The sequence below is a fragment of the Merops nubicus genome, unplaced genomic scaffold (genome assembly GCF_000691845.1).
Source record: "Merops nubicus isolate BGI_N331 unplaced genomic scaffold, ASM69184v1 scaffold16739, whole genome shotgun sequence".
Classification (NCBI taxonomy): Eukaryota; Metazoa; Chordata; class Aves; order Coraciiformes; family Meropidae; genus Merops; species Merops nubicus.
Window position 1 is genome coordinate 23,213 of NW_008629158.1, and position 25,516 is coordinate 48,728.

Genomic DNA, 25,516 nt, shown 5'->3' on the forward strand with positions numbered 1-25,516 from the left:
ACAGCACAAACTGGCATGTTGCTAAGGTCATATTTGCTTTTGTTGCATCCCTGAGTCTATCACAGAATAATCCTTTATTCTGTTGATACTCTGCTTCTAAGTCTATGAGTATTTCTTCCCAAACATATGTGCATAGTGTAGTACGTATGTGCACACAGGGAAAAGGAAGCAGATGACTTCTGTTCAGTATAATGATTGTTTTCTGCTTCGACTGCTGCAGGCTCCCTGTTGAAAAGAAAGTCATGCCTCCATTAGATCAGGAACAAAGCTGCTGTTGTGATTGTGTTGATAGTGTACTAACCTTCTGTAGCATCTTGGCTAGAGAAAGAAATAATCTTCTCCCTGCTTCATTAGACTTTCTCCCTCTTCACTTTCCTCACAAAAATCAGTGTGCTGATCAATGACTTCATAAAAAGTAGGATCTCAACTGAGGTTCCCGTTAGTGGAGGAGAGAGGAGAATGGATGATGGTTATTGGAGGGATCCAGGTGAGTTATTGCTGAGTGGTGCCTGAATATAAATTAGCAATGTGTGTGTCTGAGCTGGCACTTGTCACAGATGGATAGGACAGCATCCAAAGACACATGGAGGCAAGGATCGATGGAGTTGCTCTTGCAAAGGAGGAGTGAAAGAAGTGTTGCGTGGGAGCCCTCTGGAAGTGGAAGGTTTTTCCCGAAGTGTGACAACTTTGGTACAGCAACTTCACATGTGCTTTGCTCCTGTTTTGGAACCAGTTCTTGACTTCTCTTCTGATGTGTGGCCTCAAGATGGCCTGTGATTTTGGTGCAAAGCTGAGGTCTCCATGTCATGCTGTTGTGCTATCAGACTTCCCATATGGGAGCCTTCAGTATCCTCTTTGGCTTTTATTGTTCAAGATGCTCTAGAGATCCTTAGTGATTTACAGAGTGGGGATTGGACTAACTTTTATTTTGATCTGTAGTTCCCCTCTGAAGTGCTCAATTTATTTTTTTTTTTTCTGCACTGCAAGTGTTTTACTTATTACTCACAGCAGACTTGAAACCCTTTTTTTCCCCCTTCTTCTCTCAGATTCCATAGGTGGGTCATTTTCGGCTTCTTCCCATCGATGCCACCACAAGCAGAAGCACTGTCTCCCCATCCCACAGTGTGGAGCGTTGTCCATCAGTCCTCTGCTTTTCCATCCTCACACAAAGGGATCCCAGATCATCATGGACACAACGCAGAAGGCAGTGAAGCGCCAGGCTAGTTTCTGCAATGCCATTACCTTCAGCAACAGGCCTATTGTTATCTACGAACAAGTCAGGCTGAAGGTGAGTAAATGATACCTTCCCTTACTGCCATGGGAGCTGCTGTGAATGAATGTTGGGGTGTACTAGGCATTGGTGCTTGCACCACATCTTTAGCCCTTCCTTGAAAAACACAGTAGTCTGATCTTGGCCTTAAAGAACTGCAGTCTTTGTTGGGACTTTTGCTTTTATCACTGTAGTTCTTGGAGTCATTGGCATAGAACACTGTAGAAACTGGGAATAAAAGGGAAATCCATGCTCTAATAGAGCTTGTCTCAGTGTTGGACAAGAACAATGGATTAAGCTGGGATTTCTTGGAGAATGGCAAGAAAAGATTGTATTGGTCAGTCCAAAAGGCAGCAGCCTCAGTATCTTTGTAGCCAATGCATTCTCCAGGCTTTGTATGCATCCTGCAAAGGAGTTTTACTGGGTGAGCTGAGGGAGGGTGAGGAGTTAATGCATTCAGTTCCACAACCAGCTGTTTTCTTCCTGTAAATAAGGCAGCAATGAGGGCTGCTCTTGTGGAGGTGGGAGTCAGCCTCTCCAGCACCAACAGGTAAGAGGTGAAAAGGACATAGAAGTGAAGGTACCTGCTTGTGTACTTTGCAGGGAAGATAAACAGGTTTGGCTGAAAGGAGTAGTCAGTGTGGTCACAGTTGCCATCTAAGAAAAGGATCTTTCTGTCAGTCTGATGACTGCTTTGTTGAATCAGTCACCTGACAGCATTATGGTCAAAGGAAAGAACACTGCAGGCATCCCAATTTTGTTGCTGGCAGAGGCTCATTTCACTTCCTTTGTGTCTGTGGTAGCCTGGAGGATGGGATTGGTATCCCTTGTGCTGCAGCTGGTGTGGGCGGTTAACCAAGAGCTGCTTCTTGATGAAGAAAACCATCAGTCCCCTTAGGAACTAAAAACTTTTTAGGCTTTCAGCACCTTGAGGAGCTTGGGGCCCTTTAAACTTAATCCACAGACATTTTCCAATCTTTATGTCCTCTAGATTATGAGACTACATTTTTCCATTAGCTGATGTCATGCCTTTCATTGGGTCAAAGTAGGTCATCTTCTTTGGCAGCTTTAGTTCATGGTTCATATGAAAGATCTGCCTGCAAATCCTTCATTTACACACAAGGTAGTTTTCCAGGGGGGGTTATCTGCATACAGCTACTGAGTCTGAATGATCCTGCTGTTGCCTATTGCTAGAGGTCCCAGAGTGCTGAGACCTACAGCAGCCTATCAGCCTTCCCTGCCTCTTCCCTTACAGACAGCACAGGAGCAAGAAGTGAGGAAGATGTTTCCTTTCGAAAATACAGTGAGATTTCAGGCTCATGCCTCTAGGTAGAAAATCCCTCCAACAGGTTTGTTATGTTTCTTATGGAGCTCTTACTGCTTCCATTCAAGCTGGAAACCCAGCAGGAGTCACTCACATAGCCTAATGGGATTTTTTTTTCCACGTTGGCCAGCAGTTTGGACAAACAACTGCAAAAAATTATTTGGGAGGAGATGAAAGCAGCATTTCATTTCTGAAAACACCATCAAAGATCTGAGTGGGTTTAGTGGTTTAGGCAGAGATTCTGGGTTATTTCTTCCTCATTCTGAAACAATGTAGCTATCTCTGGAAATTCACACTTGTTTGTCACTGTATGTTTTAGGATTTTAGCTTGCATAATGTATGTGAAAAATATGCATACAAATCTTCACAAGGGATTTACAAGAAGACTTCTTGCTGAGTCCAATGGGAAGGTACCATGGGAGAAATCAACAGGCTTCAGCAGAACTTGTACTCTAGGGAAGGACAGAAATGTGAAAACATCTTTGCTTTTCTTTAAGTCTGTCTTGCAATTGCCTTGTTACTGTGTGTGCCTGTGGAAAATGGTGTCTTAAACCTTCTTACCAGCTAAAGACTAACCATGAACCCAATCATTCAGGTCCTATAAAGTCTAAACTCCCTTTGGAAAACTAGAGGAAAGAAGTCAGGAGATTTCGTTCTGTTTATTAGGTATTGTATCTTGGGTTTTATTCCGAGATTTATTTGCAGCTTTGGGAATGCCAACAAGCATGCAGATTTTCTCTTTTCTTACCTCCAAGATATATCATAGAATCATTTTAGTTGGAAAAGACCTTTAAGATCATCAAGTCCAGCTGTAAACCTAACACTACCAAGTCCACCACAAAACCATATCCCTGAACACCTCATCTACACATCTTTGAAGTACCTCCAGGGATGGTGACTCCACCACTTCCCTGGGCAGCCTGTTCCAGTGCTCAACAACCCTTTTGGTGAAGCATTTTTTTCTTAGCATTCAACCTAAACCTCTCCTGATGCAACTTGAGGCCATTTCTTCATGTGTTATCTCTTGTTACTTGGGAGAAGAGACTGATCCCCACCTGGCTGCAACTTCCTTTCAGGTAGTTGTAGAGGGTGATAAGCTCTCTTCTCAGCCTCCTTTTCTTCAGGCTAAACAACCCCAGTTCCCTCAGCTGCTTCTCACATGACTTGTTCTCTAGGCCCTTTACCAGCTTTGTTGCCCTTCTTTGGACATGCTCCAGAATATCAATGTCTTTCTAGTATTGAGGTGCCCAGACCTGAACACAGTACTCGTGGTGCAGTCTCACCAGTACTGAATGCAGGGACATAATCACTTCCCGAGTCTTGCTGGCCACATAATCACTTCCCTAGTCCTGCTTCCCACATATGTCCTAGTATGGTTTCCTCCATGTAATTCAGGATACTGCTAGGGAGTGGAATGAGCTTGCCAAAGGTGACACCAGGCACAAGGCAGTAGTGGAGGTTCAAGACCCTGAATCTGTGGAAGCAGCCATGGCTTAACAGTTTGGACGTAGATTGTATCTTTTCCTCCCTTTCTGATGCCCAGTGGACCTCCCAAGTTTTTCCTACTAGCAGTAGCTGCTGAAGAGAGAATTTGGTCTGCCATTAACCATTGCCATTTTTAGCAAAATTGTGTACCCTTTGTCCAGATGTGTCTAATTCTTGGCAGGCTTTATACTAGATTTTAATTTGAGTATTAGCTTGCCTGTGGTCAGACTGTATTGAGAACTGTTTATAGGTGCTGATTAATACATGGAACATGTGCAGCCTCAATTACCATATGAATATTTGCTTCATGTGGCCTGTGATTGCTGTGAAATATTGGCAAGAGACTGTGAAAGACTAAATTGTACAAATAACAATGAGGCCATATTTATCTCAGACCCAAAAGCTTTTAGGGCTTGCATTAAATTCACTGCAATAAATAATCCAGACTTCTTGGAGCGTGTGTATATTCCCCGTTTTGTCACGTGCACGCCCCGTCCGCCCCCCTTCCACTGGGGACATGCAGAATTCCATCCCATCCTGGCCAGGCATATAAAATAGCAAATCTGCTTCAGTCATTTTTAATGCCACCCCAGTGTCCATCCAGCAGGGAGGAGCTTCCCCTGGTTCCTGGGACTGAGGTCTGTGCTCAAGTGTTTCATGTAAACAGTTTAGGTGCCTGGCTGGACTGAGTGGGGACAAAGAGCAGCACTTGCTTAACTAAAGAACTGTCTGTTGTTTTTTTCTGAAGCTCTAAGTTATTTTCTATGATACTTTAATTATAAAACAGAAATCTCTAGGCTTTGAACGATGCCTTTGTTGTGAGATTGTTGTGCCCCCAAGGGCACATGTTCCATATTTGCCTTGGAGAGGAGCATGTGAAAGAAAAATGCAGTATTTACAGATGTGATTAGAAGAGAATTCCAAAGAAAATGTCTTGGAGAATCCTGTGGTGAAAATCCTGTGCACGCAAGCTGGTACACAAGGGGCTGCTGCTATGCTTTTGAGGGCCAAGTCCTGCAGTCCTGGCCAGTTAAGTCTCTGTTGTGGTCACTCATCCGAGCCATTAGCACTTTGGCAGAGACGGAAATTACAGTAAGGTAGCAAGTTTTGTGTGACATGTGGTAGGTGGTACCTACCCATGTTTCTGCTTTTTTTCCTACAACCAAGAATGTAATTTCTTGAGGCTGCCAAGAATTTGATGGAAGAGGGCTATCTCAAATGCTTTCATGTTTGCTGCAGGTTCAGTGCATGAACAGAAACACTAATTATGTGTCAGCTGGCATACAGGAACTGTCCTGGCCCCACACCAGGATTGGCATCCTTAAGTCTTTAATTTCATAGTCTGAATGCTGACAGGCTGAACCCCTTTGAGAGGAACAATTCCCAGCAGGTTCATACTCAAACAACAAAATAAGAGAAAAAATTCTCCAAGGGCATCATCTACATCTGGGGACCATACTAACCCTGAACACTCCTTGCCTCCACGGGAAGAAAGAGACCTTGTAACAGGGTGGTATTTTGGATGTGGTGCACATGTTTAGGGCAGGATGCCTGCTCCTCTCAGATCCCCCTCAGTCCAGGGCGCAATTCGTGTGAAAAACAACCAGTGTCTCTGGAGGCATCTGTGATCCTTTGTCCTGCAGTGTCTTGTGTACAGAAGGGTGGATATGACACATCCCAAAAACTACAGCAGATGTTCCTGACACCAGTCGCACAGGGTAACTGCATACAGACAGGAGGAGTGTAGATGTGCACAACATCCCTTGAAAAAACGCCACTAACAGCTGAAATAAATAGGTTTTCCCTAATCATAAGACAACATCTATTGATGCCTCCTGTTTTTGTATTTAACATAGTTAAATACTTTAAATTGTGCTTTCCCACACACAAGTTCTCTGCTGCAAGGCTGTCATTTCATCCAATCTGACAAGCTAAACAGGGATGACTGTCTTTTACTTGGCTTGGGAAACCCAGAAACCCCTGGTAGTGACAGATTCTGGAGACAATGCTTTTCCTTCAGGTCATGAGAGACCGTTAACCAAGCACCATGGGGTAAGAGCTCTTCTGCTGCAGGTGCTGAGATAAAAGCTCTTATAGCCGTTTTTGGCACATTTTGTGAGAGGATGTTTCTTAGGCCAAAAGGAATTACCCGAGAAATAGAAGTGAGTCATCATGCAGCTGTAATTACATTTCACCTCTCCGCATAGATTTCATTTGATTTAGTTTTCTTTTAATATGTCGATTGTGTCCTTAGTGTGCAACATTGCTGCTTGCAGCTGAAAAAGCTACAGCAGTGTTTGGTGAGTAAAATGTTTCCTAAATCTAGTAGGCTCATCTGCGTGGTGGTGATCGGTGCTTGCCGGCATAGAGCCTGTAGTGTGTGAGTAGGTGTTGAAGTGCCAAATGCTGTTATTGCTGCTGTTATCTTTGCAGATCACTAAAAAGCAGTGTTGCTGGAGTGGGGCTCTTCGACTCGGGTTTACTTCCAAGGATCCATCGAGGATTAACCCTGACACTCTGCCGAAGTATGCGTGCCCCGACTTGGTTTCCCAAAGTGGTTTTTGGGCCAAGGCTCTGCCAGAAGAGTTTGCAAATGAGGGAAACATCATAGCCTTCTGGGTGGACAAGAAGGGACGGGTTTTCTATCGAGTGAACGACTCCGCCGCGATGCTCTTCTTCAGTGGGGTGAGGACAGCAGAGCCCCTCTGGGCTTTGATCGATGTCTACGGACTCACCCGTGGAGTGCAGCTCTTAGGTGAGTATCTGGGTCCAAACACACAGGGGTGATGGTGAGCTGTCCCTGGCAAACGGACACCCTGACACTGCCTGTCCCTCTTGTTGTGCTGGGGTGCAGGGAAATGGCCATTGTTCCTCCCCAGAGCATCTTGCAACCTCAGCCTGGATCAGTGGGTGTTTGAAATTTAGCACATAAATGTAACATGAGTGAGAGATGGGGAACAACCACTCCTGCGTGGTCCTAGAAGCCATCTGTAAATAAGTGGACTTCTCAGAGGTGTTGCTTGATCAGAGCATAATCTGGTAGGCTCATCATGTGGTATATACTTTGTAAAACTTTTTTTTTTTTGTCATCTGCTGCTTTCACTATGCCAAAGTGGGGAAATGCAATTTATGTGTTATGGATAAATCCTTCCTGGATGGCACTATTACTTTTTTATGAGTGATTTAGTGGGCAGATTTGAAAAATGGGTATCTTCTAGATTACCTGGTAGAAGCTATGGCTGGCTTTGCCAAGGTGTTGCTTTCACAGGGGAGTTTGATTCATCCTCTGGAGCTTGAAGGTTGGGTGTACCGTTGGGGTTGGAGGAGAGGAGTGCTGAGTGCTTGTGGCTTCTGCCATTCTCAACTGAAATGGAGATAGTTTGGCATTCATGAGGGCTCAATCTAGCCCCAAATGTGCAGGCTGTCAAGGTTTAGGCAATATGAGTTTATACATCTTAGAAGAACTGAAAAGAGTCTCCAAGGACCCAACTTAAGGGGCAGCTATATTACTAGGGGATGAGAGGTGTCAGCCTTATAGGAGGCTTTGCTTTGTCACTAGGTGGCAAATCACAGCACTTCTCCGTGTACCACTAGTTTCATAGGTCTTATTTTCACCATGGAAAAGGTTTGATGGTGCGTGCTGACCTTCATGAGCTGAAGTTCCTTCTGAAATGAGATGATCTTGCTAGGCTGAGAGAGATCCTGGCTTTTTCCTCTTGTGCAGCCTGATAGTCTCTGTTAAAATGACATTTTCATGCTATACATCAAAAGCTTTAATGAAGCCTCTTTCTGACAGTTCTTTCTTTCTGCAGTGCTTGCTGTATTAAAAAATATAGTGTCAGGACTGCCCATAGCACCCTACAAGGCAAGGAAGAGAGATGCAAGTTCAGGAGGTGGAGACACAGGACTGACCTCTTGCTGCAAAAGCTACCAGCCCAAGATTGCACAAGGCAGAGGAATTAAAAAAATTCTCAGCAGCTTTTTGCTTTCTTTTAGAAGCAGAAAGATTTATCTTTTGTTATGAATCAGCTTGAATCAGAGCCACTAGGCAACCGTTTGTAGGCCAAGGTGGTGATATTTGAATTGGGATCTAGAACTTAGGCAAGCATCTTGCCAAGGGTTCAGTTAGGAAGAGTTTATGAATTACTTCAAGTCCTCTGGCTGTTCTTGGGAGATTTGGCACCTCAAGACTCCTCCACCTGATTAATGAGAGCCCATAACTCTGGATTATGTGTTTCCTTTCAAAACACCTGAGGAATCATTTCCTATCCATCATTGGCCCCTGTGTTGTCCTAGCATCTTCCACATGCACTTTCACAAGGAGAACGTGGCTCCTGCCAGCCACTGACTTGCTTCTAGTCTAACAGGCTCCGGACTCTCTGGTGGGTATAAAGTCCCTGAATGAAGCAGGCAGCTTCTGAGTTTACACAGTTGGCTTGGAGCTCAGATACATATTTAGAGCTTGTTCCAGCAGCCTTCAGCAGGCTTTAAGCCTAGCAACTGTGCTGAAATGTCTTTGACTTGAGTCCTCCCTATCTCCATTCATTATTACACAGCACTAAAAGTCACAGCAGGGAAATAGTTGGCTGTGTTGCCTCTGGATCCTATAGACGTACCCACTGCAATGCTCTGCACGCCTGTGTTACTGTAGCAGACCACACATATAGCACAGGACAACTTGCCAAAAACTCCCGGGACTTGACAAATGAATTTCATAGCTTAGCTACAAACATATGGTTGAATTCAGCTTGGTATGGCATGCAGGGCATCTGATGGAGGCTGGGGATGCTGGAGTGCTATGTTGAATAGAAAAGCCTAGCATTTCAGATTCCACTTCAGGGATTTATTTCCCCCCGACCCCAAACATGTTCTTTGTTCTTGAGCCTCACTGTTTTCCTCCTGACTGTAGGGCTGCAGGGTCATACTGCACCTCTGCACTGCTTCCAATTGCTTTTATGTGTATTCTACCCAAGAATTTGACCAAAATCTTTACCACTTCTGATGACTGTCTTTCTGTTTATAGCAGAATTATGCCCTCCTTATTCCAAATAATGTACCTTTATTTCCAAAATCAGACTTGTCTGAAGGAAAGACATACAGCAGTATGTCTTGTGTTACTGCAAGACTGTAGCTCTGCAGGGGAAAGTACGGCATGTGTTTATGGCCCTAAAAGTCACAACTTCCAAAACTTCACATTTTTGTTTTGCTTATCTGCATTACAGTAGCAGTTGCAGCCAAAATAAGGGATCCGGTAAAGCAGGGCAATGACCAAGTCTGTTGATGCTGTTTCTGTCTTACAGATTTAATAGAGACTTGAAAAAAGGGGCACCCAAAGCCTGGGAGAGTTAAATGGTTTGCCAGAGGTTACACAGTAGTGTCACCCAATTCAGGGATGCCATCAGCCTTGTTGCCCAGCTCCCTCTCACATCACATGCCTTGATGTCAGCATCACAGGCATTGCACAACACTCTGGCATCAGTAAATTGTGCCTGTGGATGAAATAAAACCAGCTGGTTTGTACCTTAATTTTTCATTTCCTTCTGCTTATGGCTTTACTGATAGCATCAGCCTTGCTGATAATTACTCATATCATTAGTGCCAATGGCCAGGTTTATGTGGCTGTCACAGATGTTCCTGGGCCTGACTGCCCTTACTGTATGTTTAGAAGTAGAACCTTTTAGGCAGCTTCTTTGTCTGCTTGATTTTGTTCTGAAACAGGTAAAAAGAGCTTTCATGGTCCACTGAAACTCAGCTAAGGGGAGGTCAGGAAACTGAATTTGGACCATGTCTTGCTTGTCACTACTGGAGTGAATCAAAATGACAGACTGGCTTAAATTCACCTTGAAGGTGGCTTCAGTGATAAGGTTCACAGTACTCACATGCTCAGTGAGAGATTGCTCCTTGCTCTCCTCACATCTACCCACTTTATAGAGGTGAAAAGGCTTAAATTCACCCAGGAATCTGGTCTCCTCTGACCACAAGATCTCAGCTGGTTTCCTGCCACAGTGTAAAGGCTTGCATAGGGGAGGCTGTTGCAATCAAGTGCATGCATGTTCTGTGTTTTAGGATGTGAGTTTCAGAGTAGATACAGGCTTATGTGACCTGTAAACATGCCCTTATACAGTGACTCTCCTGCTGACATACTCAACTTGCTGGCAGGATAGTTTACGGCTTTGCTTCCCTTTTTGGGCAGCTAGTTTTGCACAAGTGCACTTTTACATTCCAGGATAATTTAAAGTAATATTTACTAGAAATGTGGCTTAGCCTTATGTTATCACTTCAACACACACACATGCTCATTCACACTTCAAAAAGAGTCCGAGAAAAATGGAATATAAGCAATCTGCTGCCTTGCTGTTATAATAAAGCATCCAAAAAGCAAAGGAAAGGACGAGTTGTTTAAATCCTGGGGTCTTCAGAGCCCTAGAGGAAGGACTGCAGCTCATGGGAACCAAATGTTGTTGCCTTACATTAGCCTACTTCTTTCAAGGACTTGGCTAGTGAGCCTGGCATAGACTAAGAAATATTCCTGTACACTTTCTGTGGACTCACCGCAGGACAGCAGGGGTGGCAGCTTCCCTCAGTGATGTGTTCGTTAAAGCATAATGTGCATTTGCAGCATTTTCCTGTACTTTTGGTGGCGAATTTCAGGTTTACCAGTAGTATGATCCCTTTTTGACAACTGCCCCATTTTTTTTAGCGGTGACATTGTAGCACAGCATTGCAGAATGGTTAAGATTGAAAAGAACCTATGAAGATCATCCAGTCCTACCATCTAGTGTCTTTGCTTTCAAAGCACAACACATATGCTCTGAAAGTACGAAAAAATGGGACTGCAAGGAAATTATGATTTTGGCATGCTCTTCTACCTGCACTGTTTTTCCACTGTGGTAACATGAGGAGTGATCTGTTCATTTTCCTTAGTCCCATTCATTATTAGTGTGGTCAGCAGCCAAACCCCTTTACTGTTTATTACTCTGTTCATGCTCTTCTCCCATCCATCTGCATTTTCATTCATACAGTATTTCAAAGTAGTCTTGGTCTTTTACCAGCGCAGACTTGGAGAACCAAGGATTCACATTCATCTGTGAATCTGTGAACCAAAGATAATTTTATTTAGATTGGCATGCTGAGAGGCACCTCTTGAAAGGAAAGCTTCACCATCTCTTGTAAATATAAAATATATTAAAAACTAGTAACATTTTGCAAATTGGGAAAATTTTAAGTGCATAAATATTGAATATGCTTATATTAGATTTACCTGAAATAAAAACGATATATACATTTATACTTCATCTGTAAATATGTATACAAATCCTAGTAAACAGGCAATGGTGTGTATTTTATTAGATATTTGATAAATCTTTTCTGTCTCCAGATCCACTTTCTAGCTTCTTATTGCTTCATTTTGCAAAGTTTAAAAAGTCAAGTATCTGAACTGAACATAGATGGATATGTACCCATCTCGGGACATAAGATAGTGTATATTTGACAAGGAAATTGCACATTTTGTAGAGAAAGAAGGAAACACAGTTTTCTTTCTTCAGCCCTGTCAGTTCTTAGGTAATTCAAATCTCTAGCTCCAGGGCACCCTTAGAAGAAACATTAAATAAGCCTCAAGTGAGGAGGATATGTGGGTAGATTTCAAGTGTGAATGGTATGAGACTGATGATAAATCTAATTTATACCATGAATCTGCAGTTTTACCATGTGGTTATTCCTATTTTATTTTCCAAGTGCAAAACTTATTTTCCCTTGCCCACGGGAATCCGTTGCTGTTGCTATTCTGACACATGCAGATCAGCAGACTGATCTGCTGAGAGTGCTTCACACTAGATAGAATTGGATAATCAAATATGACTGCAGTGTAACTTTATAGTGTATTGTTGAAAGTGGAAGCTATAAACTATTTACCCTCTCTGTAGAAGTCTGTGACTATCTGATGGAAAAGAATAATATGTGTTTAAACAGTCCTACTTAATGAAGGCAAGATATACACGACCTGCAAACAGTCAGTTGTCATTGTTTTTCCACATCTCCTAAGGGGAGAGGGAATTTAAATTGCCCATAAAGTTTTATTGTCTGTAACTGTTGTCTCTATGGTAGCTGCAGGAAGCTCTCTAACATGGCTGAAAATGTGAAAACAGTTTAATAAATAACTCACCTCTTGCCATTTTAATTAATCCCTGCTTTGCTTTAGCACCCCTGGAGGGATGTATTTTTCCAGATGTGATGGGTGCCTGCAAGGTAGCCCACAGCACAACACAGCTCCTCAGACTGGAAGGTCTGTCTGTCCTCGGGATCTGCCTGTCTTGCCTATGGTGATAGGGCTGCCAGACACAGCACTTTCAAGAGAGTCAGAGCTCATCTTGGCTGTGTGAATGCAGTGGGATTTTTCCATCTTTTTGCTTTTGATTGTAGACAGTGGGGAATTTGTGCCCGTGAGCCTGGGAAGGCAGCATCTCCCCAGCCCTGCCCAGCCCTCCTGCTGCCTGCACTGGCTGCGCTGGGGGGTCAGGCTGTGCTGCTGAATGGCGAATACCAAATCAGTCAGAACAGCCATATGCCAAGTAAAATAAGGTCTCTGAGGGATCAAAATTTCAGGCTTTACTGGATCTTGATGAGGTGTTGCATTACAAAATTGCACAGAGGCTGTGCACGTTCTGTGTATTTTGTCAGCGTTGCTCATTGATGTACCTTGTTGCTTTCACCTGAACCACCTCTGTCTTAAGTGAGACTGCTTTCAGGCTCCACTGGATCTCGATGAGGTGTTGCATTACGAAATTGCACAGAGGCTGTGAACGTTATCAGCGTTGCTCATTGATGTACCTTGTTGCTTTCACCTGAACCACCTCTGTCTTAAGTGAGACTGCTCATGGAACTAAGGCTTTGCTACAGGTCAACAGGAATGACAAGATCTTGCATGCAATATGTCATTGGACACATTATAGCCACAAAGTAGCCACATCAGCATCAGGAGACTGCAAGTGAAACTGGGAAGGAATAAATTTGAGAGGGATTACCCTGGCTATCCTTGCCCAGACTCTGAAAAACGAAGACTGTAGCAAGACAGAATGACCAGTGGAAAAATAAATTCTGTCCTTTATAAAGTTCCTATAGTTCTGGTAAGCTGAAAAATTGTTCCTAACAGACAAGAAGGGCTATACAGTATTTTCCATGTTACCCATAAAACCCCAAGGAAATACAAAAGCTCTGACAATTTTAAGTGGTTTACATTATGGATATGTATACACTGTAGATCAAATGCTGACACTGTAAAGATAGGCCCCTGTGTTAAAAAAAAAAAAAGTGATGTCTTCACATTAAAAATCTGTTCTGATGATTGATTTGGCTGTTGCTTTAAGGCGGTAAATGCTGCAGTTTACACTAAGCAGTTTATCTTGCCTTTGCTAAGTGTTGTTATTTTTTTAGCAGAAGTGTGAAATCTGTAGTCTGAAAACAGCAATTGCATTTAAAAAGGCTTTGACCTTTTACATCTACTAAAAGTATAAACTACTGGAATAATTGAATACATACTGAATTTATTACACAGGCACAGTTAATTACAGAAGTTCCTAGTATAGGCAGGGCCTTAGAGAGTAATAAAACAGCACTAATGGAGCTCTGTATTCTTTTGAGAAAATTTTAGAGTTCCTTATGTTAGCAAAGATTTTGGCATTTTGATTTAAACCATTAGGAAAAGATATCTATGCCTTTTTTTTTAATGCGTTTTCTTAACTGATACTTAATACTGCATGTAATTTTATTTTCCTTAGTTTCTCTAATGTGGTTCCTATTGTAATTCTGTAAGTAATAAGTGTCTTTAAAAGAAAGGTGGAAAGAATATGTTGGTACAGGGAATTAATCTTTGCAGCTTTCTTAATACCTTTCTCTAAAATATTCAGCAAAATAGTTTAAACTGTACAGACCTTGGGCTGTAATGCTGAAAGCTAATTCCTCTTCCTTCTTAAAGTTACATCTTGACAAAAAGTGCACTTACTCCAGTGTAAGACAGTTGGAGCTGGAGGTGAGTTTTGGATGTGAATTGAGTAGATGATCTGGTAAAAGTATAACAATTTATTGAGCTAATCTTGCAATTCCAGCTGTTCCAGCTGTGGAGGCCCTTTCCCCTAAGCCTGGATGACAGATGATGGCTAAACGTTGCTTATATGATAAAACTAAACACTGGCTCATCTACAGTATGTCTCTGCTGGCATGAGATAGTACTTTGTCATTTCAACGTCTAATTGGCATCACAGCTGCTGAATATGCAATTCACCATACAGAGGATATGAATTTGTTATCCCCCTAGGTGGCTGGGTTATTAAAAAAGTATGACACCTTTAATAAAATTAAATTGGCTTTTTCATCCATATCAGCAACAGAGCTAAAAATGAGATCGCTTTGTACTCCAAAGTCTCCTTTTTTTTTTTTTTCCCAACTGTCATTGTTGGACCCAGTCTGAAAATCCTTGCGTATAGACCAGCTCTGCTCTCAGTTTTACCAGCCTAAAATTGCAGCCACCTAGGAGCTGGGGTAGTTTTACAGTGCAAGCAGAATCTAGCCCAGAGGTTTTGCTCATTCAGCACTTCTCTTAGGCCAAACACTGAGCAGCAGAAGCTCCTCCAGACCTTGTCTGCCTTGTCCCAAAGAAAACGGAACATTTTGACTTGGGAAACCTATGATTGTTCAAGCCAGGACCTCTCCTTCCTTATGCCCTTGTCCAGGCCAGGAGAAATGAGCCTCTTGGGGTCTCTGTTACTGACTGTTCACAAGCAGGTCAAAGACTGCAGAGGTGCAGGTGGGTATCAGCTGCTTGTGCAGACTCACAAGATCTCCCCTTAGTGACCCAGATCTGCACTCACTGAAAGCTGCTCCCCCAGCACTGATGCACTGGTGCAGCAATGCCCAGCCCTGGCAAGTATGTAGTGCCACCTGCCCCAGTGGTAAGCTCTCAGCAAGCTGTGCTTTCAATTTAACTGTTGCTAACTTATGATGCATTCTTGCATCAAAAAGTTATTGTAGATGTGTGATGGATAAGTGTGTGCCTGATACCTGCCACTAGTAACTGGCCTTACACACCAAATTTCACACAAAATCATGATGCTAATATATAGGCTAGAATGACCTGTATGCTAATTTATGCTAAAGATATTAATTAATTGGGAATTCACAGGCAGAAAGAGCCTCTTTGTTTATCAGCTGTATGTGACTTTTCTGATGTGTGTGAAAAGCAATTCATATGACTTTGTCTGTGCAAACCATATCATACCTCTTTGGGTATGTCGAGCTATGGGATGTATTGAGTGAAATGATAGAATTTCTTAAAAAGTAGAATTTTCAGTGGTGCTTCCAGGGCAGGCAAATAGAAGGGCATCGCTGGTGCTCCGGGGCAGTTGTTGGGAAGAATGGGAGCAGGCATGGAGGTGGGCTCCCTGTGCTACCCACTGTGTGTGTGTGTGTGCATGTGCTCTTCTCTGCAAATCTGCTTCACCCCATGCTAGAGGCAGAGTGTGACGCTGAGTGGGCCCTTCGTCTTGCACCTCTTTTTCTGTCCTCAGCTCATTCTAGTCCTTGCCTTAGCTTGAGGCACGCACACTGAATCACTGAAGGTCCACTGGATCCAGTGTCCTATCTCTAATGAGATAGGTCCTCCTTGGAAAAAAATTCTGCAAGCGTACATGTTATTTTCTCCTGCCTTTCGTCTTTAGTCACGCTGGCCTACTACTTCTGCTCTCCAAGATATACTGCCTGCCTTGAACGAACTCCTGATTTTGATGCAGATGTTACGTCAGCTCTGCTTATGATGCAGCTGATCCTGCAAGGTGCTGGGCTCAGTGAGATGCTGGGGTCCTCTTTCCTGCTCTAATATTTAGGAAAATGTGGATCTTGCAGTCTTCTGTCACACTCTCTTAATCACATGTTCATAATATGTTCTTCTAACAGTATTACGTTTCCCCTACGTTGTGGCATTTGGTGAAATTATCATCCCTTGTACTGATGTGCAAGGTGCTTCTTCCTATTGTCATGGGAATTATACTAGGGTACTGTTAACAGAACTGTGCAGAATTTTAAAAAGCATTTCCATGTATATAGGCTAGAACAGTATGTCCAGCCATGAGTCTTGATTCTTACGCGCCAGCATAATTTTGATGGTAAAGGCCTTTACAGAAATATTTTAAAAAGACATTTCCATTCCATGTGCTCCTACTAGGTTTTGAAATTAAACTTGTTTGTGATAAAAAGGGATAAAAGATTAATAAATCAGATTGCTGGTCACTGAATTAAATCGTGTGCCTCTGGCTATAACTAGTGTGTTTAAGAAGATGAAAATCTCTTGTGATGCATCTGGCTACCAGTGTGACCCTTCACAGACAATTAATTCTCTTCAGGAAAAAAAAAAAAAAAAAAGTTTAATTGCTCTATCTTCTTTTAAGAGGATAAAGACCACTCCAGGGAAAAAGCCTTTTGAATCCAATAATCCTATTGCTGTGCTGGTACCATGCCAATAAATACTGCACCACTTGTGTGGAAAGATTTGAAACCTCCAAAATCTTTAATTCAGTGTGTTCTCTCTCTTTCTCTTCATGCCTAAGTCCAAAGGACCTCAGCACCTCAGAACATGATGGCAATTTTTTCAGTGTGTTTCTGCAGACGTTTGCATTTTCTCCTTGGTCTACAGTGGTGTTTCCTTGGTTGATTTTCTTTGCTGTCTTTCATGTCTGTAGGCAGCAGCCATCATCCTTCTGAGCCTTTCACAGGCATCAGCAGACCACTGTGTTATACCATCATGGCTCAAGTGAAAGCATCTTTTTAACAAAAACACCAGTCTTGGTTTCTGTCCCTATTTCTAGGCTTGTTTGGTTCTACCTGCATCTGATTCAATGCCTCTGTACACTGGCGTATGCTCATGTCTGAGATGAGCCTTGATGTTGCCTGCGTTTGTCAAAACACTTCTTTATTGCTTCGTTCCTAACATGGTGGAGTCTGCAGATCCTCACTGTAATGCTGCTTAGCCAGGTGAAAGGCAATTGGCCTCATAGTGCAGGTCAGTGCTAGAAACAGTTAGAAAGAAAACTGAACTGATGAAGAATTTCACTGCAGAGCTATGGGGCCTGGTAATTTCAGCTTAGCCTAATTAGCTCACTCAAGAGTAATAGATAAATAATTTGGTCTTAGGCCAGAATCATTATTGTGACTGTTTGTATGATAATTTCTAGTGCGTCAGTTTTGGGTTTAAGACCTGGAAGACCAATGCTACAGATAAGCTCCAAAGAGTTGAAGTAACAATCTAATGGTGAGGCAGAGGGTGCTTTATGTTGGCAGAGTGAGGAATGAAGGTTGTTGGAGGAAAAATTCAATTAGGAAATAAAATACTGTTTTACAGAAGTATGTAGTTTCCAGCTGAACAGGTTAGCTGTTCTCAGTTACTTAGAAAAGGAGACTGCATAGGCTGCAGGGCCTGAATTCAAGAGGATGGTTAACTACTTACCCACCTCTTATGCATACGTGGTTCTATCTGGTATGCCAGAAATCAGGTGTATGCTTGAGTAAGTATGTTAATTCACATTCCTAAAGATAGCCATGAGCTTAAGTGCTTTGCTGGATCTTTTTCTTTGCCATCTGCTTGTTACTGGGTTCTGTGCAGGTCTTGCTAGGTCAAAAACAGCGATCTGTGGTTAATCAGTAATCAATGGTTATGCAGGGATTAGGCTCTGTGCTTAATGGTTTTTCTGAGATGAAAAGACTCTTTTAGGAGGAGAAGGAGGAGGAGGAGAGAGATGAGCATAAGCAGAGGAGGCTGGAATGCACTGCAGAAGTTGGAGAGGAGGTAGAGAGGTTGCTTTGCAGCAATACTTGCTTTTCTTGGGAAACATGGCTAGTTTCTGTGCCGGAAGGTTTAAGAGGGAGTCCAGAAGCTTGGAGGGAGCAGGAGAATGAGAGCATGGAAACAGGGTGACCAGCTGTCTAAAAACTGGAAGGACAGATTTGGCAAAAGGAGATCAAGTTATATTGATGGGGAAGGCAAGAACAACCCAGTGACCAAGATACCATCCCTTTCTTGTCTAGTTTCTTCACTCATGCAAGGTTCAATTTATATTTGTGAATCACTGGCTCATTTTGACTTTGTGTTGATAATTCATTACTCAAAGGCTTTGGTTTCCTTTCTCCACCCTCCTACTCCCCCCCTTTTATCTGGACAGCACAGGGTGTTAGGTGTGTTTGAGCAGTTCTGCAGCAATCACTGTGGATGCCTGGCATGTTCCTTAAAGATAAGTGAGCTCTTTTATCAGGTCAGGTACATATTAGTGACACTCTCTCTATCAAAGGGATCATGAAGACAGAGGAGGAAAATGGCACATGAAGGAATATCTGAGTCAGATGTGTTCCTTACGTCCCAAATTAGACTGGTGGCTTTTTGCTCTGCTCTGGATAATACCTGTTCCTCTCTGTGCAACAGCTCTTTTCATCATATAGTTAGTTTTTTTTATAGAAGTCTTTTGCTAATAGCAAAAATTGACAGATCTACCAAAAGGGTGTTTTGGATGAAGCCGAGCAGGCTGTGTGAGGAGAGAAGAGGGACTCTTTTGTTTGTCAGTGCTTTGCAGTGGGGTTTTCACACTCCTCAGTCTGGGTCCATGGAATTTGCTGCCAGATAAACTTCTGCCTACTGAGTTGCACTTTAGAGTCTCATCTTTCACTTAAGAGCATCTCTAGCTTGCTTAGCTGAGGAAAAAAAAAAAAAAAAAACCCAAAACCAAAAAACCAAACCAAAAATGAACCCTTTTGAAACCAAACTAAACATGAACCTCTTTGAAATATGTACTGAGTACAGTATTGTCCTGCTGAGGATTTAGTTACAATGGACAACCTTGAAAATTAATGCAAATTAATTGCAAACATGGCTTTAGAAAGGACTAGTTATGCTAACTGGAATAATTTATATGAGCAAGCATTTAGAATTGAAATAGCCTGAGTTTGGTTTAGCTAGTTTCAGAGTGAGTTCAGCTGGCTTTTGATTTACTTGAATACTTTTGCTGACAACTGCAGAAGTGGAAAAAAAAAAAACCAGCCTAGCCCCCCTCTTAGGCAGGCATGGTGGTAAATGGTAGTTGAGTGAAGAAACCCAAGCAGCCATTTCTTTCTGCCTTTAGCAGAAGGGTGAAAACCAACAGTGAATGATAGGAGCTTCTCAAAGTGTTCTGGCTAGACTTAAAGACAACTTCACCATTGCTTCTGGAAATGTATCACTGTTGGTTATTCTGGCCTAAGTATTGTCTGGGGCATATTCACAGCCAGCAGTCCCAGATACTTACAGCTGCTGTGCCCTCCTCAGGGTGTTCCTATTCGCAGCTATTTGACCAAGCTATTACTTTATGGAATATTTAGGTTTTTTTTTATCTTTCCTCACTGTCAGTCTCTCCAGCCCAATAATCATGTTTTCCTCTTTACCACAGCTTCCATATCCTGCTATCATTCTAAAAATGCTTCTGTAATGTTAAGTCTTTTCCAGTTATATCATGAGAATTAATTCATTCTGACACAGCCATGAAAATCTGATTCAATTCCTTTTTTTGGTATGTCAGTCACAGTCCTTGATCACAAATCAGCATGAGTCAGAATTTCCCAGGTTATTATTTCCTCAGAAAGGCTGATTGCAACCCTGTCTCCATATTTAATATCCTTTTCTGACTGCAGTGGAGCTCAGCAGTTGAGGCTGCAGTGATTTTGTTTGGAGACCTGTCTGTTGTTCTGACATTCGATGCCACAGGTAGAAAAGGTGACACCAAAGAATATCCCAGACCAGTATAAGTGCTGTGGTTACCCATCATCAGGTAGTTGAGTCCATGGTGGCTCTACAGCTTAAAGATGACTACAGAAACTAGCAGAATTTATTTTTCTGAAAATTAAGAAATCTTGGGTCACAGGTAAAGAGGGAGCACAATAGCTTTATCATTTTGTGCCAGAATGAGAATTTAGTAATGGCAAGTGTTTAAAGAGGTTGTATGGTGCTGACATCTTCTGCCAGAACGGACTATCCTGAAATGTTTCAGATAAATAGGTTTTCAATCCTTTTAGATTCAAGTGGTAGAATGAGTAGCTTACCTGGAGTTGCTAAAAGGAGACCAGAAGGAAAAATAAGTGGTACTCTCTTTGACGCCCTTATCATTCATTTATTCTTTCCAGTACATGTTTGTCTCTCAAATTTTGTCTGGAGGCCAGAGCCATAATGGCTGCCTATTGAAAGAGAGGAGTGCTGTCAGTCTGTTCTCCTGTGTTGGGCTGTGCTGTGGCCAGGAGTGCTCTGAGGGCAGAAGGAGGCTTCCTTTTCCTTACACAGAGCCTCTGGGCAGGAGGAAATCCTGCTTCCCCTCACCATTGTACCTCTTCTCATTCTGAAGGATGTGCTGTCGGCTGAGCAGCAGCTGAAATGGTTGCAGAAAGGAGCAGGCATTGCTTCTTGCAAGTCACAGGAGGCAGGCGAGATCCCTGAGCCTGCCCCGAAGGGTTTGTCACTGCACAGATCCAATGTCCAGCTTGAGGACTAAGGAACCATTTCTGTGTTTCCTATTGATTGCTGCAGTTTCCTTTTGTGGTTCTCTTGGGTTCTTCTAATAGGGCAGTAGTAGCTTTCATACCCACTTAGTGAGTTGGGTTTTTTTCACATGAAAAGAGAAAAAAAATGCCCAGACAGAGATTAGTCCATTATTTTTGTGAAGGAAGAATATTTACTAGGATTTAACTGTGCAGGAAAAGCCACCAAGTACTGCCTTCAGGGTAGAGCCTTTACAAACTGGTGTGAGTACATCAGATCAATAACTAATGGTTAAGAGGAAGGGACAAAAAGCCATCCTTAATTTTAGTAGTAAAGGACTCAGCTCCTGGTTCTGGCTCAGATTTCTCATCTTCCTGAGACAAGTCACACAAGTGATCCTGCTTTCTGCAGGATAGAGATACCACTTTTCATCCTAATAGGGACTGTGAGTTTCAACTCCTTTGAGTTATTGGACTCCTCATGTGCTAAAGTGGGCAAGCCAAGCTACTGGTCCCACAGAAGTGTACCTTATCTTTGTTTGACTTGCATGCCTTCCAAGTGTGTTTCTGGCAGAGATGTGAATTACTGTTCCATGATTCACATGTACATTGTGTTGCATATGCTGAAGACTGTACTGTGATGCTCCTACCCTGCTAGACTTAATGGTTATTAAAGCTTAGGTGAGTGAACTCAATTTCCCCTAAAATTTCCAAACAATTCTTGGCATTATTGGTGAGGATAATTAGGATGATGCTGGTGTGCTTTTCTTTAAGCCCAAATTGCGTCTTCATGCTACAAGCAGAGACAAGACCCTCTTGCCTGCATTACTGTGAATTACCCATCTGGGAAATGAGGATGCTGTAAGCTGGAGATGCTGCCCGAGAGCCTTATTCGTGACACAGAGAGACAATCAGATGCTGAATAAGCAAGAAATTAATTCTTACTTCCCTTTCTCTGTTCCACATAAGAGATAGGTTTGTTTTTGCTGGAACTTTGCCTGTGTAAAGGCTGCAGTATGGAGCCAGTGTATGCCATCACACTTAACCTTTGGAATGTCAGAAAGCAGCTTTTGGTGGGGCAAAAAGCCTTCTCTGACAGTGATATCTGCTGAGCTGTGCCTTCGGTGTGGAGGGGGCCTGGGGGCAGCTGAGTGCAGGGGTACCAGCTGTACATTAAAACATTGGAACACAAACTCCTCACAGATGTAACAAATGTAGTACTCTGATTTAATACAACCTAATAGTTGTGCTTCAAATTACTTATAATGAAAAACAAATTGGTATACCCTTTGTTAAAACCAGAGTGGTAGAATAATAAATAGAACCTTATTGAACTCAAGGAAGTATAAATCACTTGTAATTCAAAAGCGTTATAAAAAATTATGATTCACTGCTGAACTCTGTTTTACAGTCTGTGAAAACTTTTTATGGCTTGCTTTCAAAAAGGCATTTCTCTTAATCAAAGTTGTTGCAGTTAGAGGGAGTGGTAGTGACCCAGAAGATAGCTGAGTGATGTTGCCTTTTGAGGATCTCTACAGCTGCCATTTTCATAGCATGAATAGTGATGCTTGGTGTTGGTGGAAAAGATCCCATGGCTCAGATCTTCAGCAATTGGAAACGTTTTGCAATACACCCCCATTCCCCCAAAGCTACCATGATGTTGAATTCCATCCACTTAAAACAGAGCCTGTGTTTAACAATAATTTAAATCATTATCCTGCCTGTCAGCTCAGAGTTAAAGGGCTATACAACTGCGATTCTCTGTTTAGAAACTGCCTGGAATAATAACTTTCAGATGTCTCAAATATGCACCACTTATCTATAACATCTAAATACAAATGTCTCCCCGCTGAGCAGGCCCGACACTGTTTACCTATTGTGTCCAAACCATTCCAGAGGGTTTGCCTGGCGTGGAGCGGAAGGCCCTGCATCCTCAGCTCCGACAGAGCTGTCAGCGTCACGTTTTTCAACTCCTCCTCACCTTTAGGTGACTGCAAAGAAAGAAACAGCCCAAGCCTGGGGGTGACAAGCGAAGAATGTCCCTGGGTGTGCATCCCCCCTCGGGCCCCCACAGCGGGGGTAGGAGCACGTGGGGAGCCAGCCCCTCTCTCTCTCTCACAGCTGGGCCATGCTCGCGCCCTTGGGTCACCGCCAGCTCGCTCTGAGATGATCCAAATGCTGACTCCCACCCGCGTGCCCCGGGCACGCCGGGGCTGGGCAGAGTCAAGGCGCTGTCGCTGGCTCGGGGGCCCCGGGCTCTTTTTCTGCATGCCAGCCTCAGTGGGACCTGTCAAGTCTCATTGAACGTCAGGCTGCGCAACGGGCTCGCGCTGTATGCTCCCCCCAGCGCGCGCGGCTCGATGGCTCTGCCCAGCTGGGTGTGGGTGCTCAGCGTGCCCCTCGAGAGGCTGCAGGGGTGATGGGCTGTGCTGTGGGGCTGCCCCTGCAGCTTACCCATGAGTAATCGGGGCAGGGACAGCTGAAAAACCTGTCCTGACCTGTGACTTGGCATGGGGGAGACCCTGGGACTTTTGGGGCCACCCAAAGACATGGAGACCGTCATTCCATCCACAGCTGGAAAGAGACTAGCTCCACCCCCATAGCTGGCATTGGATCCCAAAGGCCTCTGCACAATGCTCTGCAACCTAACAGGATATGCTATGTAGCCTCCGAATTTCCTAATGCATCCTGGGGAGCCCCACACAGCACTTAGTCTTTGCTTCCCCTGGGCACACAGAGCATCCTTAGCTGGCATGCCCTGTCCTGATGCAGCCATTGAAGCTTAAATAAGGAGAGATGAGAAGCGTTTACTGTATCTTTGCATCATTTCTGGTCCCTAGGTGAAGTCTGAGTCACAGCTCTTATTCTGCATATCAGATCTATGCAAATGTTATTGACAGTCTTTCGGAGGCTCTTATCCCTTTGCTCTCAGTGAAGTACCTGTTGTCCAGCCCCTGCAGCACTGCTGCTCTCCTCATGCTACACCACAGCAGGCTGTCCGCCATGTATGTGTTCTGGGCATAGAAAACCGCTGCTGTTTTGTTATTTTTTTTTTATAGAAAGCACAAAAGCTAAACTGTTAGCAGTGGCCAGCCTTAGTATCAAATTGTTTTAGCCAGCTATGGTTAAGGAAGCAAGACTTCCCCTGGTCCAATATGGACAGCAGCTAGCGTGCATGTCCCCTCCACAACCACGCAGAGCTGCCACACAGGAGCACTGCTGATCTGCTGCCTCAGTGGCCAGGTTGAGCCCACGATAGAAAATGTTCTTCAGAACAGCTGCAATTAGTGAAGTGAGGCTGAGCTTAGAACATGATGACTTCTTCCTTTTTCTTTTCTTTAATGTAGACTTCCTTGTAGGGATGTGGCTTGGAGAGGAGTCCTTTAGAGCTTGCTCTCAGCCTTCTCAGGACATCATATCAGTGAGACTCAGTATCTGATGGCTTTCTTCATGCAGCACGCATGCATATGAATATATAGTCCAGTTTACTTGTTTGAAATGCCCAAATTGTGCTTCTGTTCTTCATGAACTATTAACTTTACTATTACTAGTAAGCCATGTTTTTCTGGTGGCAGCGCTCCTGGACAGAAGCACACACAGGCATGTAGTTAGAGTGCCTGCTCAGCTTGCTGGAGCTCCCTGTCTCACCCAACATGGTATTGCTCGGGGAGAAGCTCTGCTTGAGGAGCCATATGGCTTTGCTATGCTCAGGAAAAGCTGCTCTGAGGCCATCCTCCCAACATTCATCCTCCCACTTTGTATGGTTGAGGGCTCTGTCTTTATGGGCCTGTCCTCACATGTGCCAGTATCGGATTGGTGGGGGTTGGGAATGAAAGCAGCATGCAGGACCCATGGGCTCTCTGTCCTCAAGCTGGCTCCTCCTGCATGCCAACTCTTACACCAGTCACTTTATTAGCATCTTGTCACCTCCTCGGCATCCCTTCAATGACTTTCCCACCATCACCTATGCCAGAGGGCCTAGAGCAAGTTAAAACAGCAGAAAAATTTCATACATTTAACCTGTTTATCTATCTCTCTGCTGCGTATCTTCACTGCTTGTGTGTGACAGCTAGAAGGTACCTATATCACACAGAATATCATTTACTAGGCATTCTCTGATAATGGTTTGTAGTTTGGCCATGTATGCAGGAAAATAATTTGCAAGTACTGGAGTTGCCTTCATGCTGTTTGTTGTTCTAAATTTATACTGGGTGTTTGCTGCCTGGACAGAGAGGACTGTGATCCCGGATGCTGATACGTCAGATGTCTTCAGTGAGAAAGGACCAGTGATGTATTTCCTCCCAGGAAGCATCCCTAGGTGACATAACAGACTGACAGACAGATGGTATGAGGTTGCATGAGAAAGGCTGCTGGCCAAAAAGGTACAAGCAGCCATTGTGAACCTGTGTGATCAGGGCCAGCCAGTCTCTGTAAGGAGCCAGGGCTAGTTTCATTTATTTGTGGTGGGAATTGTGTGCTATAATAAAGTAAAGGTTCAAAGCTGAATGGAATCTCAGCTCCTCCAAATCCTCAGCACTCTCTGATCTGGTGTTTTGATTACCTGAGCCCATTTTAAATGCTAGCTCAAGCGTCAAGCCCTCACATTTCCCTTTAGCTGTTCAAGGAAAACAATTTTAATAGCTACACAGCTATTCATCAGGATTAGGCCCTGCTGGACTAATTTTGATAACATGCAAGCTAACTGCAGTGTGGTCTGAGCTAAACTTGGAACATCCAGAGGCACTGAAAAACATTTTCTTCGGTCGCTCAAGCACGTTCCACAGTCCCTGCTCCTCATGCTGCCATGCCCCATATCAGGAGAGGAGGGGCTGGGGGAGAGTCCACTTTCCTGTTATTCCTGGCCCTGACAGAAACAGGGAGAAGCAGAAAGATCAGCAGGA

The 25,516-nt window shown here is 43.5% G+C and overlaps 1 protein-coding gene across 1 annotated transcript in view; it reads left to right on the top strand.

Annotated features, from left to right (window-relative positions):
* Positions 1-354: 354 nt before the first annotated feature.
* The window catches only part of NEURL1 (neuralized E3 ubiquitin protein ligase 1), a gene marked incomplete at its 5' end in the record, with an annotated part of 64,796 nt that continues 39,634 nt past the window's right edge, over positions 355-25,516 (top strand). The window contains 3 exons of the mRNA XM_008946909.1: positions 355-487; positions 1,047-1,288; positions 6,513-6,834. Of these exons, the coding sequence (XP_008945157.1) occupies positions 355-487; positions 1,047-1,288; positions 6,513-6,834 (697 nt within the window). The remainder of the gene's footprint in view (positions 488-1,046; positions 1,289-6,512; positions 6,835-25,516) is intronic.